The sequence below is a fragment of the Mytilus galloprovincialis genome, chromosome 3, assembly GCF_965363235.1.
Source record: "Mytilus galloprovincialis chromosome 3, xbMytGall1.hap1.1, whole genome shotgun sequence".
Taxonomy (NCBI): domain Eukaryota; kingdom Metazoa; phylum Mollusca; class Bivalvia; order Mytilida; family Mytilidae; genus Mytilus; species Mytilus galloprovincialis.
In genome coordinates, this window is record NC_134840.1 from 71999907 (window position 1) to 72018866 (window position 18960).

At 32.3% G+C, this 18960-nt stretch overlaps 1 protein-coding gene across 1 annotated transcript; it reads left to right on the forward strand.

The window, feature by feature from the left end:
* The first annotated feature begins 8944 nt into the window (after positions 1-8944).
* LOC143068851 (toll-like receptor 2 type-2) lies at positions 8945-14879 on the forward strand. Its single transcript, XM_076243190.1, has 2 exons — positions 8945-9016; positions 12659-14879. The coding sequence occupies exon 2, from the start codon at positions 12676-12678 to the stop codon at positions 14803-14805; it is 2130 nt and encodes a 709-aa protein (XP_076099305.1). The 5' UTR covers positions 8945-9016; positions 12659-12675; the 3' UTR covers positions 14806-14879.
* Positions 14880-18960: the final 4081 nt, after the last annotated feature.

Genomic DNA, 18960 nt, shown 5'->3' on the forward strand with positions numbered 1-18960 from the left:
AACAAAACAAAAGTAATTTTAGAAATGAGGTTATTGATATTGAAAAACAAAGATAAAGATTTATAAATAAATGGTATACTAGTAACCTGAAATATACAACAGTTCTAATACCAATTCAATTTTGTGCTCTTTTCAACCAAATTTTTATCATTTTAAAACTCTGATTCACCAGCAACACTATACAGACCAAAAATCATAGATGTCTTTTCTATCCTTTCTTTCATGACATTTTTGTTTTGGAGGCTTTTTAGTCAGTAGCAGCTACTTTCAAGGAAAACACCCTATCTAATAATAGCTGATAACTACTAGAATATCTCCCATAAAAGAAAGGTGAAAGATAACAAAGGTACATTCAAACTCACAACTTAAAAAAACAAACTGTTGATAACATTGCAAAAGACGAAAGTTGATAAAATGACTAGTAATGGTACACAAAACACAGCATAGAAAACTGAAGACTGAGCAATAGGAACCCAGTGCATTCATGAAGGTTGTTGGTTCTCTTTGGGAACTCTGACATCTGCACAAATTGAATCTGACTGCAATGAAATAGCTCAAAAGTGCTGAAAGCCATCAATATAAATAAAGTAAATGTTTTTGTGCTTAGAACCAATCTGATGAGTCAAGTCATTTCCAACAGGGTTTTACAGTTAAATCTTGTGTTATGCTGTTACATCGCTATCAAAGGTTAGGGAAGGTTTTTTTGCTCACACATCTGTTTAAATCGCCAACATCTTGTGCTTGTCCCAAATCAAGAAACTGTAAAACAATGCTGCTGTTTGTTTCTGTCTGTTTTCCGTTTTTCTTATTTTTAGCATAAATCATTCTTTTGGTTTGCTCTTTAAAAATGGTTTCCTTTTCTTATGCCTGATATTTCGTTGTTAGCGTCCCTATGGTGACCTTCAGTTGTTTACATACATCCTCATCTTTTTAAGTCTGGTGGTTGATTGTCTCATTGACAATTTTACTGCATGTTATTTATATGTTGATAATGTAGTATTGTTGTAACTGGAAATAGAAATTGGTCTGACAATAATTCCAAAAAAGAGAAAACTTTTCATAAAGAACTAGAAATATTACATATCTACATAGACAACTGTGTATTGTTGAAGACTATGTGTCCTTTGACTGTGTTGTTGTGTTACAGTCTTTTTGCCATATTCAAATGTTTCTTTCATTTCCATTTATTCACTTATAAAGAAGTTATGCCTGGTATTGAAGTTTATGTTTTGTAATTGTGGGTATTTAGAACAATTTAATGAGTAGCAGGTGGTCTTATTTGGATATGTTGAACTGATTAGTTTACAGATACTTGGTATATATATAAATCATTGCAATGTATAAATGTTGCTCTCTCAACCTCCTAATTTCATGATCAGCGATGAAGTTGTGTGATTATATCTGTTTCTTAGATGCTATTACAAAAGGTCAGAAGTATTGGGTATGCACAATGATTTTAAGGTGTCATCCGACAGGTTGCATCTGATTTTGACGTCATTGTCATTGATCAAGTTACTGATTTTCGCATTATGACCTTGATTTTGTATACTATCGACTCAAAACATCTAAGATTATCAGTTAAAAAACGAGAAATGGTAATCTTTCCCGGGTAGAAAAAAAATTATGGACAGTTTCCAACTGTTCGAAAATTGAGATGTTTTATGAAATTTCACAAAATATACTAAAATTCATCTTTTATAACGGATTTGAATGTTCCAAAAAAAATCAAAGTCTTAAACATGTACATGTATGGGTGCAATCATTAATGAAATTCGCTTTAAGAAGCCAATTTTGCCTAGATAAGCTATGAAACTTCGCTGATAGAATGTTCTCTAGCAAATGAAAAATTTGACCGCAATGAATTCATATTCATGTGACCTTCAATTTAATCCATTAGCTAGAGTCTGGGTTGCACGAACCAGGCGTGCTCAGTTATTAAAAGAAAAAGAATGAAAGTTCAAATTGAAAGTGAACCAAGGGTAAACAATTTGATTGACTGATTCGGTCAACAAAAATTGATTTTCATACAGGTAAAACAATGCTTTACCTATAGCATGAGATAAAATAGACCAAGAAAAATCCAATTGCACGAGTTCGCTATCTATTTATATCTATATTCAGACCTGCTGTTAATTAAATTTTCTTTAATAGTGCTTTATTAATGTTCCTTTCCCCCACCATACCTTAATATGAAATTATTCAAACTACTCTTCTAATCTTTCCATGACTGATTTCCATCACTTTGATTTTATATACGTTTAAGTATGTTATAATTCAAATATGAGAATTTGAGTCAAATCGGTGAGCACAAAATTGACAGCTTATGTCATTTGAACAATATATTAGCTCTACACAGGAAAATTTCACTCACATCAATTTCACGTGAATTTAAATTCATGTGAATCTCACATGAAATTCACATCAATTTCACCTCAAACGAGCTTATACGTGAAACTCATGTGAAATCAGTTTTTGTGAGTTTCACGTGAATCTCATGTGAAACTAATGTGAATTTCACATGGAAATCACGTAAAAAATTTTCATGTGAAATTCACATGATTTTTTAAAATAGAGTATTTCAAATAACATGTAAATTTTCAAATTGAATTAAAATCATGTAAAATATCAATTTTTTTTTTGTAAATTTCACGTGAAATTCATGTGAAAAAATTCACATCAGATTCGTGTGAATCTCAATTCACGTGAAATTCACATGAAAATTTTCACGTGAGTTTCATGTATAAGCTCGTTTGAGGTGAATCTCACGTAAACTTTTTCATGTGAATTTCACGTGAGATTCATGTGAAATTCATGTGAGCAAATTTTGCCTGTGTATATCATTTCAAAGATTATTATATTACCCAGTTCTTTCAGCTGAAATGTTGTGGAGCTAGAATTGTCATGAAAATTAAGTTTACACGCTGTCAATGTTTTTCTTGCAGCTATTGGGGTTATATAAAGTAGGTTATTAAGAAGAAGAAATTGTGTTTCATGCTCACTAACTGTGGTTGACTTACAAGAGTTACTTAAATAGGTTTTAAACTGCATATATCTGTGCCGAGACTTAAAATAGGAAACTAGTTTATGGTAGGTATGACACCCTTAAATATGACTCTCTTTTCTGACATTCATTGAAAATCTGCATTCTTAAGAACTTCAAATGGAAAATTAAAACAAAAACATTTTTATAAGTACTTCCTTCTCTGTTATGTTCCCGAATAACAAGATTACAATTGGATGTTGAAAATTTGAATTTGGGAAGTATTTGTTTTGGCAAAAAAATAAGATAAAGGTAATCCTCGTGATCACCAATTGTTATCTTTTTTCTTTTTTGAATTTTTACTTGGATACCTAGATATTTTGAATAATGTTGTGCCAGCTGCCAAACATCTAATTTGCATGCATTTCTAAAAGGTTACGCGCCTAATGTATGTTCAAGCAATTTCAACATTTTTAAAACGATTTTATTAAATCAGATGTGTTGATGAAGAAGTATGAATGGCATGCAAAAGAAAAGTAAAATCACAAAAATACTTAACTCCAAGGAAAATTCATAAAAAGGAGTCCTCAATTAATTGGCAAAAGCAAAATCTCAAACACATCAAACGAATGGATACTAACTGTCATGCATATTCCAAACTGATATGTTTTAAACTGTTGCTTTATTGTCAACACAATTCAGATTTGGGAGGAGTGTGGAGTTCTACTCATTCAGCTAAGGTTTACTGACTGGAATCCTTAGATCGTTTAAATGTTGATTTTTCTTATAAGTTGTGTTTATATGTATACTAGAACATAGGTATTCAGTAAGTCCATTTAAATCAGTTTCATTACGGTAAATAAAATATATAGCCTATATCCTTTGTCAAGATCTAATGACTGAAATTTGTACTTCATTCAAATTGATTTCTGATGCAATAGGTATGTTAAAAAAAAGTACTAGGACATTGATATTGAGTATACGGTTGCATCAGGATTCCTACATTTCAGTTTTAAGGACATTATAATTCCTGCTAATCCGTCATGTTATATCGTTCAGTTATGTTTAGATTTCGGATTAGTTAGAACATTACTTTAACTAGACTATCGATGTTTGGTTGGATGTTGCATTACCATCTGCTCTATTTCTCTCTCATATAGAATTTGACAAATTAGAGGCAATAGCATTTACCGATGTTCTTATCTCATAAATCCATAGAAATAGTTAAAAATGTGAAAATGATATAAAATCGCTTGAACTAAAAAAGGAGCAAAACCGTCGGGTGCGTCGAAGTGGGAAAATAAAGAAACATTAGTAGAGCGTTGTGGAAATCTCGTAAGTTGAGAAGGAATAGAAAATTGAATGTTAGAAATGAAAATTAGGAAATCGCATTAACTCAACAAGGAGTAAAATCAGTCAAATTGTCATGATCGGAAATATGACAAAATCTGTAAAATTGCATATCACTTGACTGTTTCTTAAGTTTTTGAGCGCGAAAACGTGTCGCTTGTTAATTTAGATATAGACACATCGTATCGCTCAACCATTTTAGTATGGTGACCGTAACACCATGTAGAGGAGATTATAGTCGCGTTTCGAGCTCATAACTTTGTTGAATCAGTTTTTATGAGAGGAGCACACTCCTGTTGAAGGCCGTATATTATGTACATGCAAGTATTAACTAGGTTTTGTAAAACGCCATGCATTTGAACATAGAGTATCTTTCTGCTGAGAAAATAGAATTTTGATAATTGGAAAGTTGCAATCATCATGATGGCTATTAATAGTAGTTTGAATGTCGCAATCGAGGAAAAGATCGAAATATTAAAAAAGTAAAATAACAAAATACCTAACTCCAAGGAAAATTCAAAACGTTTAGTTCCTTAACAAATGGCAAAATCGAAGCACACATTCTACTTACGGTAGTATCCTGAATTTAAAGTTCACTGTGATATATAAGACTTAAGCTCTCATGGAAATGTGGGTAATTGAGTGAGAGAACATCACAGTTTATCTGAAATTGAAATGATATGCTTTTTGTTTTGTCTCTTAGAAAAATCTTAATGAATTTTGCTGCATTTGTGAATATAAAAAGTAGTTTAAAAGTGGTACACAAAGTGTACCTATTTGAATACCGACCTTTTTCTCGATCAACCAAACTCACCAAAAAATATGTTGAACAAAGACCTCAGCGTGTTTATGATGTCATAATCAGTGTGGTATGACAATATATCGTCTTTTAAAAGGAGTAGTGTGAAGTTTAGTTATCCAGTTTTTATGTAAATACCGTTGGAGAAAATGACGGAAATGTGATTTTCTAAAATCTCTTTCGTTAATGTTATAAAGCTATATGTGGGATTCACAGCATTGCTGTGAGTAACAAGTTGCAAGTTATTTAGTGAAACTTTCCGAATAATGATTTGTGCATATAAAGATTTTTTTAGGCGTTGTTTGCTAATATAACAACAAACAAGGGAAGATACAACATCAAGAAACCTAGGCTTCTTGAAAGAGACAGAAACCTATTGATTCATTGTATATCCTAGCTTAGGAATGCACTTCTAGATGCACTACCTAACAGCTTCGATCAATTTATATGAAGTGTCCAGTTTTGCTTCATCTTAGTCACAATTTACCCATTTTCGGGCATAGTATGAAATTGAAAACAACACGTTTAATAATTTCTTGCGTCCGAAGCGTTTTTCTATAAACTGCACCCAACACTTACCTGAAGTTGATGGACTGGGGAATTCGATATTTCTGATCGTTGGCTAACAATTCTCGCTCTTAGTTGTTCATTGTGTACGATGTTAGAGTCTCCATGTATTACATGACAAGCGGGACTATATTTGTGCGAAGAACAATTGTCTCTTATATATATCGCATGCCATGAAAATACACACTCAAAATTTCACAATTGGTAAGTTTACAAATGAGTGGACTATGGTAACTGAAGAATTAACACTGCGAAAATATGTCGCTAGTGTTCAGACAAAGAAAAAGAGAGATAACAGTAGTTTACCGCTGTTCAAAATTCATAAATCCGAGTAACATACTAAAACCGAAGGTAACTTATTAACTATGAGAGGAAAACAAAGGAACAACAGGAACACGGAAGTGCAAAAAAAAACCAAAAAACAAAGACACATCGTATCAGTCAACCAACCGTGATGTTAATGAGTATAAGTTGTTTTTCCTCCTAACATAACATAGCAGTTAATGCTTTTATTTTAGTTTACGCAGAAAGATTTTCAATTTTTCTCTTTGTTGTAAGGTAGAAAATAATTGTGTAACAATGGGCAAAATTTTCATTCGATACAGTAAAGTCATAACAATTTGATGATTTCTTATTATTGGTTAATGGAGATAAAAAAAAAAAAGTTTATATTCAGGTAGCAGGAAAAACAATTATACACATACATTGAAGCAATTAAAGAAAATATCTAAATAGTTATCAAAGGTAATCAGGCTTATAATATAAAACGCCAGACGCTCGTTTCTTCTACTTAAGACTTATTAGTGAATATTAATGACCCAAATTTCCAAAAAGTTTTGCCAAATATGACTGAGGTTATCTATGTCAGGGATTTCAAATAATTTAAACTTTTACAAACATTAAATTTATAAAAAGTTATATAATTGATATTCATGTCAACACCAAAGTGTTGACTACTGGGCTGGTGATACTCTCGGGGACGAAACGTTCACCAGCAGTGGCATCGGCCCAGTGGTGTAAATGGTTATCAAAGATACCAGGCTTATAATTTAATTTTAGACGCGCGTTTCGTCTACATAATACTCATTAGAGACGATCAGATCGAAATAGTTAGAAAACCAGACAAGTACAAAGTTGAAGAGCATGAATGACCCAAAATTCAACAAAGATGTGCCAAATACGGCTTAGGGTACATTTTTCCATCACAGTTTGATTTTCAATTCTAGAAAAAGCGAAGTTATACTTATCTGATCATGTTGAACTAAAATAATTCCTAACTACCTTTCCCTTTTAATGTTGTTTGAAATTAGATTCGGTTGAGATATGAACTATATATTAATGTTTGAATCATGGATGCCCATTTGTGCGAAATATTCCGTTGTGGGATCAGGTATGACAAAAGTATATTTTTATCAAAGGGGCTAGGACATGAACTACAGTCTCTGCTTTTGTCTCTAAATACAGTGTGCTTGGCGAATGAGCAGCAAATTCCGATTACCAAGTCTTCCGGATGAAACCACAGACCTTAAAAAACGTGCATTATCGAGCAACATCAAATCCTTCTGTTAATATATTTGTTCTGGAATGTGTCAGATATTGTGAAGTGAGTGATCTGTAATTCCTAACATCTAAGTTATATGGACTTGGTCTCACTTGAAATTATACCACATATTTATTTTCATATTAGAATGAATAACAGTTTATTGAAAAACCAGGTTTAATCCACCATTTTCTACATTTGAAAATGCCTGTACCAAGTCAGGAATATGACAGTTCTTGTCCATTCGTATTTTGATGTGTTTTGTCATTTGATTTTGCCATGTGATTATGAACTTTCCGATTAGATTTTCCTCTGAGTTCAGTATTTTTGTGATTTTACTTTTTATATGTACGAAATTAAACGGACTTGCCTAAAAGAGAGTGTGATGATATTGGATCCGTCTCTCCTTTTCTATCAAAATTGAAGTAGTTATAACGAATTCAGACGAAAAAGAACCCCAATATTTAATATCAACTTATTATCATGTTGTGTTGTATTAGTAGTTTTATACTGGAAATAATATTAGCGGTACAAATTTTGCAGCACCAGCTGTGCGTTTCGACAATAAATATCCTTCAGTGATGTTCCTAGTCCAAAATATTTGAAAATCCATATCTCATACAAATAACAAAAAGTAAGATCACAAAAATACTGAACTTAGAGAAAAATCAATTCGGAAAGTCCATAATCACATGGCAAAATCAAATAACAAAACGCATAAAAAACGAATGGACAAGAACTGTCATATTCCTGACTTGGTACAGGCATTTTCAAATGTAGAAAATGGTGGATTAAACCTGGTTTTATAGCGCTAACCCTCTCACTTTGATGACAGTCTCATCAAATTCCGTTATATTTACATTGATGCGTAAACTAAACAGACACAATAAATAAAATAGTCAAAATATGGGTACATCAGTCATCATCGTATAACAATTTTAAAAGGAACAATTTAACAGAACACAAAAACATCTATCTACAAACACATTCATTGATTTGAGTGTCTGACGTCAGAATTTTTTTTAAATACGTCACATAAATTTGTCGTTCAATGTGCATGCAAACAATTTTAAAATTTACATAGGCAATGTTAGCATATAGAGTTAAAAAATCGAAAGTATGTAAGAATAAATATCAGAAATAGAAAAAGATAATCAAACCAGGAATTACAAAGGATGAAGTCAAATCTGGACTTTAAAAGGGTTAGGTCGAATGGGTCCTGATCCCGAAATCCCGGGCTTAAAAACATTTAAATTCCGACATCCAGAAATTTTGAAAAAAATCCCGGATCCCGAAAGGTTCAATCCCGAAATCCCGAGCTTTAATGATTAAAAAAGCACACATATATTTAGTCTTTTTGTTTACCGCTACTTAATGATATTTAATTTTTAAAAAGAAAAATATTTATCAACTGAACTTCAATTTCAACTGAAAAATATTTTCAAAATTATTCTATCTTTCAAATCACTTGCTTCACCAGATGTGCTTGATATTTTCCATCCCCCCTCATTAAGAAAGATATATACGTAGTTTAATCACCAAAGACCTTATATATATATGCTAGTTATGATGCAAAGTCCACCAATTTTTCTTCATATGATGCATTTCATAATTGAAATATTTTCACTGAAAACTATTTCGAAACCATATACAGTTATATTTAGTTTTATTTAAACAAAATACCTACGTGACCTTCATTTTAAGTTTATCACATATAGTCACACGGAAATAACATATAAGGAAGTATTAAAGAATTATAGATATGACAGTTTCAGATCAGGTAAATTGTAATTAATTGATAAGCAATTTTGATTAATGATAATGCATAATAATTAATGAGAGTTTAAAATTATCTGTTACTACTGTTTGTCTTCTAAATTAGATAAAACACATTTGAATAATTTGGGGAAACAATATTTCATATAATTTGACTGATCAACCTTATCAAATGTGAAATTTAGTAGAAATTCAAAAAGTAATCTACATGGCTAATGATTAATCTGGTAGAGCTACCACCCCCTTCGAGACCACTCAATACCATCAAATTCAATATTGATTTTGGACATTTCCATAATGCAAAACATTGTTCCGAACCAATAGAGGTTCTGGGACATTAACCCCTCCCTTTTTTCCCAAGTCGAAATTGTAGGTTATCTACCTGCAAATTCCGGACAACGAGCATGTACTCGGTGTAACAAAGTAAACATATTTTGTGATATCTTAGTTAATATAAAAAGAATATGTAGTATGATTGCAAATGAGACAACTCTCCACAATAGACAAAAAGGACACAGAAACTAACGACTATAGGTCACCATACGGCCTTCAACAATGAGCAAAGCCCATATCGCATAGTCAGCTATAAAAGGCCCCGACATGACAATGTAAAACATTCAAACGTGAAAACTAACGGCCTTAAACCTGCATTTTTCACAGTCCTGAATGTTGCTCGACTGCTCTTCAATGCACTTGTTAAAATATTATATCATTTGAAGAGAGTGTTTAGTTTCAAAGGGAAGTTTAAAGTTTTGGTATCTGAGGTGGATAAAACAGTTTGCTTTTATATCAACTTGAATTATCCGAGTATAAATAGCTTAGTTATTTTAAACATGTATTTAAAAGATATATTTCCCTTTTTCCAAATGTATTGATCTTGTGATAAACAAGGAAGTATACTTAGTGGAATATATATATATATTAAATATTTCAGTTGTAAAGGTTATAATGACAATTTACAATTCTTTTGATATCTCGTGAATGGCGGTTTTAAAGATTTATTTTCAGGTAAGAAAAGTTCAATTTTGGTTCATCGAGGGAGGGGGCTGTTGTAACATTTTCTATAAAGATATACACAGTCGTGTTACTGTAGTTGGTATAAAATTAAGACTTTTTCAGTGTTGAAGACCGTACCTTGATCGATAATGGTTTACTTTTATAAATTTTTATTTGGATGGAGAGTTGTCTTATTGGCACTCATACCACATCTTCCTATATCTATTTTAAGTACAAATGTATGCGATAATGATGTTTGGAAGGCGAAAGATGGATATCATATTTTCAAACCTACATAAAATACACAATTGATGTATTCAAATGAAACTTGTTAAGGCTACACCTAGAAAAATAATAAATACGTTCACCGGGTACTCTCAAACCCCAACACTTGAAAGCCAGTGATGCACTAATATGTACAAACGTTAGATTTTTATAACCACAATTGAAATTGGGAATAGCCAAATTCATCTATTGTCAATTTTGCCTGAGGAATTTGGAACTTTGGTTTCATAGTTATTTTTAGAATTTATGATGAACGTGAATTATAATACGTTATAAATCAGGTTCGTACATAATCACTGTCGACCGAACGTTGATGATACTCTGAGGGACTAACAGTCCACATGAAGAAGTATAGAACATGTGGTAGTTATTTAATACAGCAATTTGTAAAATTTGTGCATCCGAAACTTTTCTGGAAATGATTTATCTTTGTCAGGAACGCTCAAACCCAAAATGCTGAAAGCCAGTGGTGTATAAATACGTTAGGTGTTATATAATCAAGGGACACTTACAACTGTATCAACTAGAAATTTAAACGTTTTTCTTGATTTATCTTCCCCAGGAACGCTCAACAAAAACATTTGACAAACATATATATATATATATATATATATATATATATATATATATATATATATATATATATATATATAGATATACATAGAAATAATTGATTATATGAGAAAAAAGTATATTTTGGTCTCGATTTTTTCTTTCTTGTATAGTGATGAAAGGTGAATATTTTGTCGTCTTTATTGTTTCTGTTGCAACTTTTTTTCTGGGTCAAACGTCAATCTCACTGGACTTGAATAACCATAAGTCAGTGCTAGTCAATTGAAACGACCCTTTTTAGATTTCATGTATCTGAAGCGCAATAACATCTTCATCAGGAAAAAATTCAAACCAAAATTTGAAAGTCAGAGATATAAGCTATAAATACGAAGAAACTTTAGGATAATAATAACGAACTAGAGGCTCTAAAGAGCCTGTGTCGCTCACTTGGTCAACAAAGGACACAGATGGATTCATGACAAAATTGTGTTTTGGTGATGGTGATGTGTTTTTAGATCTTACTTAACTTAACATTCTTGCTGCTCCAGGGCAGATAGATCTTAACCTGATTAACCTGATAAACAATTCCACTCCCTGTCAGATTTCCTCTAAATGCTTTGGTTTTTGAGTTATAAGCCAAAAACTGCAATTTATCCAATATGTTCTATTTTTAGCCATGGCGGCCATCTTGGTTGGTTGGCCGAGTTAGCGGACACACTTTTTAAACTAAATACCCCAATGATGATTATGGCCAAGTTTGGTTTTATTCGGCCCAGTAGTTACAGAGAAGATTTTTCTAAAAGATTACTAAGATTTACGAAAAATGGTTAAAAATTGACTATAAAGGGCAATAACTCCTAAAAGGGGTCAACTGACCATTTTGGTCATGTCAACTTATTTGTAAATCTTACTTTGCTGAACATTATTGCTGTTTACAGTTTATCTCTATCTATAATAATATTCAAAATAATAACCAAAAACAGCAAAATTTCCTTGAAATTAACAATTCAGGGGCAGCAACCTAACAACTGGTTGTCCGATTCATCTGAAAATTTCAGGGCTGATAGATCTTGACCTGATAAACAATTTTACCCCCACATCAGATTTGCTCTTAATGCTTTAGTTTTTGGGTTATAAGCCAAAAACTGCATTTTACCCCTCCCTTTGTTCTATTTTTAGCCATGGCGGCCATCTTGGTTGGTTGGCCGGGTCACCGACACATTTTTTAAACAAGATAACCCAATGATGATTGTGGCCAAGTTTCGTTAAATTTGGCCCAGTAGTTATAGAGGAGAAGATTTTTGTAAAAGTTAACGACGACGGACGACAGGCCAGGTGAGCTAAAAAGGTAATTAAAAGAATAGTAAAATTCAACTTAGATCAACTTTGTCTGAGAGAGTTTAAACCTTAGTTTCTGTGTGTTTTCTTAACACTTTATATAAATATTGTGTGCAAGATAGTTATCAAAGGTACCAGGATTATAATTTAGTACGCCAGACGCGCGTTTCGTCTACAAGAAGTGTTATTGGAGCAGGGGTGTAATGAAGGTATATACCTTAAGGTAATAGAAAAACTTTGCATTAGAATTTCCATTTTTTGAATATAAGCGGCTTTCTTTTTTATGTTCCTGACATTATGATTTCGATCGGCAACACAAAACCTCATTTGATCTTAAATAAAACCAAAGTATATTAGGTTAAGTGTTAAAAACAAAATATCAAACTAACTTTTTAACACCATATTACTGGTGAATATAATAAATAAGCTAACTAATTGTCAACCATGAAACAACGTTCATTATTTTCTTTTTTAGATATTAAACCTACAACCATGACCAGTATTAAAATCATCATACCTGTATATTTATTTGGAGTTATCTCCCTTACGTTGTTTCACACTGCTTCTTTAATAGAATGTCCACAGTTTTGCATTTGTAACAAAACAACGAGTGAAGCTAAATGCCAGAATGAATTATACGACGGTATCCCAGCTTTCCCAAATTATATCACTAGTCTAACCTATACAGGTATGAATTTACCTGAAGTGAAAAAGAGAACATTTGAACTAATAAAAGATTTAGACTTACAAGTTCTTATTCTGAGACATAATCGTATACAAAATATTACAGATCATGCACTTAGTGAATTAATACATCTGCGTCATCTTGATTTAAGTGGAAATGGCCAAATTAATTTTACACAGTTAGCTGCATGCCTTGGGAATATTGAATCGCCAAATATAACGATTTTAAAACTTAATTCATTTGATTGGGACAATGAACCGATAAGCATTTATGAAACAATTTCAAAGTACAACATCACTGAATTGCAAATGTCCCGCAATAATTTCAAATCTTTGAATATGAGCGCACTTGAACAGTACGTACCAAACTTGATCTCATTAAATGTGGCGTATAATGATATAGAGCATATAATACCAGGCCAGTTAAAGAAACTTGAGATATGGAAAATCCACCACAGTTACGTTGATGTAAATTACACATTATTCAATTCTACTGGAACCTGTAACTTTCCAAGTTTGAAAGTTTTGAATTTGACCTCAAATTTTGTCAACCATTTTGAAAATCGTTTTTCGTGTCTCGATAAACTAGAAGTATTGGTCCTAGACAGAAATCCCGTCAAGCAAATTCTAAAAGACACTTTTGTAAATCTGCCGTCATTGCAAGTTCTACATTTGAATCACCTTGGTGATCGCTTGTATAATATAGAGGCGTTTCCATTCCGAAGTAAGACATTAAGGGAATTGTCATTTTCAAGAAACCATTTTGCATTTTTGAAATCTGCAAGGTACTTATACTTTAACAGTACTCATATATTTCGTGGAATTCCTAATCTTGAAGCAATAGACATTAGCGAAAATTACTTTAATCTTTCCGATGGTATCCTTCAAAAAATGATATCGCATCTGACAAATTTAAAACGAATAACGATAAAATCGTGTAAATTTCAAACCATTCCTACTGATATCTTTAGCAAAATGAAAAGACTTGAAGTGTTAAACTTGACTAAAAATCACATTGGACAATGGAATGGAGCAGAAGTTTTCGGTAGCATATCATCACTTAAGACATTGCGTTTGGACTTTAATTATATAAATGTATTCAACGATACATCGTTTCCAGAGTCCTTTATGGCAAATCTTAAGTCTATAGATTTGGCGGGAAATCCTTTTTTCTGCAGCTGTAAGAACCTCTGGTTTCGTAAGTGGATTCATTCTTGGCGATTGAAAAGACCAAACATATTTAGAGGATATCCAGCAAATTACCTTTGTATTAATCCGCCAGAATTATATAATACCGAATTGAAAGATTATTTCCCGTCCGACCATGAGTGTTACCCGGAAAAAATGAACGCAGCATTACAGTCATTTATAGTGCTATCGCTGATTGGCATCTTCAGTGTTATATTGGTAAGTTTAATTTACAAAGGTAGGTGGCACATCAGATACTGGATCTATCTACAGCGCGTCAAACAAAAGGGGTACATTTCACTTAACAGTGGGGACAGTTCTCTGTATTCTGGATTCGTAGTATATAGTGACGAAGATAGACATTGGGTATTTTCCAAGTTTCTTAAAATAGTGGAGGAAGAAAATGATCAAACATTATGTATCCATCATCGCGATTTCGAAGTAGGGAAGCTCATTGTCGACAATATCGCCGACTGTATTGCACAAAGTAGAAAAATTATATTAGTGTTATCTCGTACCATGATGACGAGCGATTGGTGTTTATTTGAAACTAGACTTGCGCAGAGAAAGTTTTTAAATGATGATAATGGATCTCTTATAATTATTATGCTCGAAAATATTCAGAAGAAAGATATGCCCCATTCTTTACGTGACTTAGTTGATTTGACAACGTACATCACGTGGACCGAGGAACCTGAGTTACAAGAAAGATTTTGGAAAAATGTTCTTAGGTGTATAAAAGATGAATGATTTATTTCTGTTATCAAATAATAGCGTAGACATTTGTAACCCTTTTCTAGATTATAAAATTCTATTCAAACGCTAACTGGTCATAAATGTATAGAGAAATTATTTTTTGAAAAGTAAGTTAATGCATGAACCCAGAGAGAGAGAAAGAGATGTTTTTTTAAATTCATTGTACATACATCTGTCAGTCATGTGTTTACATTTGCTTTCAAACAAAGGCCTTTTATAGCTTTTGCTAAATTCCAAAAAAAAAATTAATAATTTATAAAGGATATCCTTGTTTCTTTTTTTTCATTTTAACATATATGTTTGCTTATATTTGTGTTTCTATACAAATCAAGCACGGACGAGAATTGGACCAAATGTATCACATTAGGTATCAGTAACGGGAAACCCCATTGGACAATCCCATGCAGGCTGTTATCATTAAAAAAAAAGACGAAAATTAATTCACGTGCAGTTATATGTTTAATCCAAAATTTTCCACATAAGAAAATGTTTTTACCAAGTCAGGAATATGACACTTGTTATCTATCGTCTGATGTGTTTGAGAATTTGATTTTGCCATTTGAATAGTAACTTTCAGTTTTGAATTTACCTTGGAGCTTGGTATTTTTGTTACTTTACTTTTTACAAGAACATGTACATAACTGGCAACAATAATAAAAACAACTTCCCGTAAAATCGTTGTTTTTTTGGTATCAGATGCTTAGGAACATGATTTCCTTTGGCTTGTGTCGCATTGTTTATCAGTAAATCAAGTAGTTTATAACATTTGGTCACGATTTAAGTCAGATATTCAGATCGTCTAGACTTTCCTCAATCTATGATGTATATAATAATCAATTGTGTTCAGCCGTCTTGCAGAAATAAAAGGGGAAGCGGTCTGGGAACAAAAATATATACACTCATCCTTCATCCTAACTACATACATCAAGGTATCAAATTTTCTCATGAAAGATCTAAATCTAAAATCACCTTCCTCGATATTATCAGCTCTCAAGTAGATGGCATGATATCCCCATACCTATATTTTAATTCTATTGATACTCACCATTTCTGCTCACTGTAATAGTAGCATCCAACACTGAGTCAAACGAATATGTTCAAACACAGATATATTAAAAAAGACTGAGTCAACTCTAAACAATCCACTGGAAGAGAAGGGGCTTTAAACAGAAGTCTATTAAAAGATTCCAAAGAGCGTAATATACCTAAAGGAGCAAACTCTCTCATACCAATTTTTTTTTTTTTTTTATATATCTAACCAACTGTAAAAGGCTTTCTTCTGTTTGCCATTGGAGCCCATCATTTGATAAACAGTATCTAGAACCAAACCTGTTGAGATCTAACTCACAAATGCTATAATCACACTGCATTCTGAATGAGCTGTATGTACAGTGTTAATTCAAACAGGCTTACTTTTTTACATAGTATTATGATTTCCGTATGCACAACAAATTTCTGGAATAAAATGAATTCATTAAACACTAGAAACAATATTGGGAAACAGAAAATTCTGGTATGTACATATTACTTTCCAGCCTGTGGATTTTGCAAATAACTCGTTTTTTTTAACTTGGTTTTGCGAAGTGTTTTCCCAGGGACATAATCGTCATCATCGAAATAGAGGAAAGCGAAGTTAAAGGATACTCCTTATATTCTTTCTTTCTTCTTGAAGTCAGCTTCATTGGGATAATAAAGGAATAAGTTGACTAAAAGAGCAGTTGATTCCCATGAAATACCGATTGTTTGTTGCGTAACAAATATGACGACAATCAAAACATCTAACATCTAGATAATGTCAGTTTCAGTGAATGCTATGTTTGAATCAGAGAGTTGCTTTATAAAGTACAACGATGTATCCCTCCCTAAGTAAAGATACTTGTATCTACGTTATCGTTAACTTTTATGAAACTAATGTTCCAACTCTTTCACTTTTCAGTTTGGATAGGAATTAGTCAAATATTTGAAAACTATTGCAAGATGAAAAGTCTGAGTCATTTGGTCTCTGTTGAAGAGTTGTCTCTATGGCAATCATATCACATCTCCTTTTTATATATATATTAAAAAAAGCTATCTCTAACTTATTATTTTTCGAGGGCTGCTTATATGATAAGTTTTTACATGAAAAATATATCAACAAAAGATTTTGTTTTCAAGTTTAAGGTGGCTTGTGGGTACAAAAATTTCAGCAAACCTTTATTTTTTCATTACAAATTTTATTTATTACACTTTTAGTTATTACTTTATGATATGGTTCAAAATTCAACCCAAAAAAAAAAGATTCGGTTTGGCGCCAGATGACTTTTAATATGTTTATCTCATCAAAAAAGCTCTAAATTATCTCCCTTTGGTGCAAAAATGCCATTTTTTGGCATTAAATTTGAAATATCTTTTTTAACTCATTGGTGACCTCTATTTTTTATTATTGTTTTCAAATAAGCTGTACATAAACTAAATAATTGTAAAATTTAAGCGATTTCTGTAATTAGGTTATTGTTTATTTTGATATTACCTCTATTTCTCCTATTAGCTCAACAGAAAAATACGACATTTACAAATATGTATGCTTCTCCTGGAGGCAGATTGTGAGCTTAAATGAACGATGACCCCGTTTTTTTATTTCATTTTTCTTTTAAGTATCTGATAAAAGAGGGACGAAAGATACCAAAGGGACAGTCAAACTCATAAATCCAAAACAAACTGACAACGCCATGGCTAAAAATGAAAAAGACAAACAAAAAACAGCACACATGACACAACATAGAAAACTATGTTGAAAACTAAAGAATAAACAACACGAACCCCGATAAAGTTCGTTTATAAAAAAAATATAGCGAAATCCTATATTAGGGAAAAAATGATTTATACCCAGGAGCCCCTTAAGATTTCTTATATATTCACCAGTAATTAAGAGATGATGATGCGATTGTGGTATTGACATATTGAACCCTATTCAAAAGCTGTAAATAGAACAACTCATCAAACATACCAGGTAAATAACTATATTCGCTATATGTGCGTTTTGCTACACAGACTCATCAGTGGCACTAGTATCAGAACAGTTTTAAATTTAACAACCAGTCACATTATGTATGTGGCTGGTTGTAAAATTTAAGTCTCAAGTCATAAGAACGTAATTCAGTGGTAATCGATTGTTGCTGTATATCTTATTTATTTTTGGTTGGTGAAATGGGTAAATCTTATAAGACAATAACCATCAAAACCAAGGAGTAAACAAAGACTCACAAAAACCAAAGGACACGTATATCAACAGTTATAAATAATTTAAGAAACAACACGGACTCCACTAAAAACCGGGAGTGAAATCAGGTGCTCCGGAAGGGTAAGCATTTTCTGCACCGTATACGGTACCCGTCGTGTTATTTCTTTGTTCAGTCCGGTAATGATGGAAGGTTATTATGACTGAGGAAGAATATCAGATATGATTTCTGACACACTTTTGTCATAATGGCTAATCAGCTCATGATGGAGACCGTAAAATTTCTTGAGTGATGACCTTAATTTAATTGATTCATAGCCCTGTCTTAGCAACTTTTGAGAATGCAGTATTCCTCGTTCAACAAAATCAGCGTATTTTTAGCTAGCTCTAGAGTAACGTATCAATTGGGACACATATACTCCATATGCTGGTGCCGCTGGGATGTTGCTACACAGAAACGGAACTTTTAGGAAAATTAAGATCATCGCGTTTGTCATAAATTTTGGCATTCATCCTACCATCAGTAGTCATTTCGAGAAAAAGGTTTAAATATGAAGCAGATTTATCTGTGTCGGTAGTATCTTTTATTTCAAGTTCACTTGGATATATTAAAAGTAAGTGATCACTGAATCTATTATTATTAAGAGACAGTACATCATCAATATACCGAAAGGTGAAATTAAAAGACTGGGCTAATTTTTTTTCTCCTTTCTGTACAAGCCCTTGGATAAATTCTGCTTCATTGAAATATAAAAACAAGCAAGTAGAGGAGCGCAATTGGTATCCATTGGGATTCCAATAGTCTGTTGGAAGACCAAACCTCCAAATTGAACAAAAATACTGTCAATTAAAAAGTCCAGCATGGCAGTGATATCCTCGTCTGTATATTTTTTCCTTGACTGTATGATTTTTTCACAAAGTAAGCTGAATTC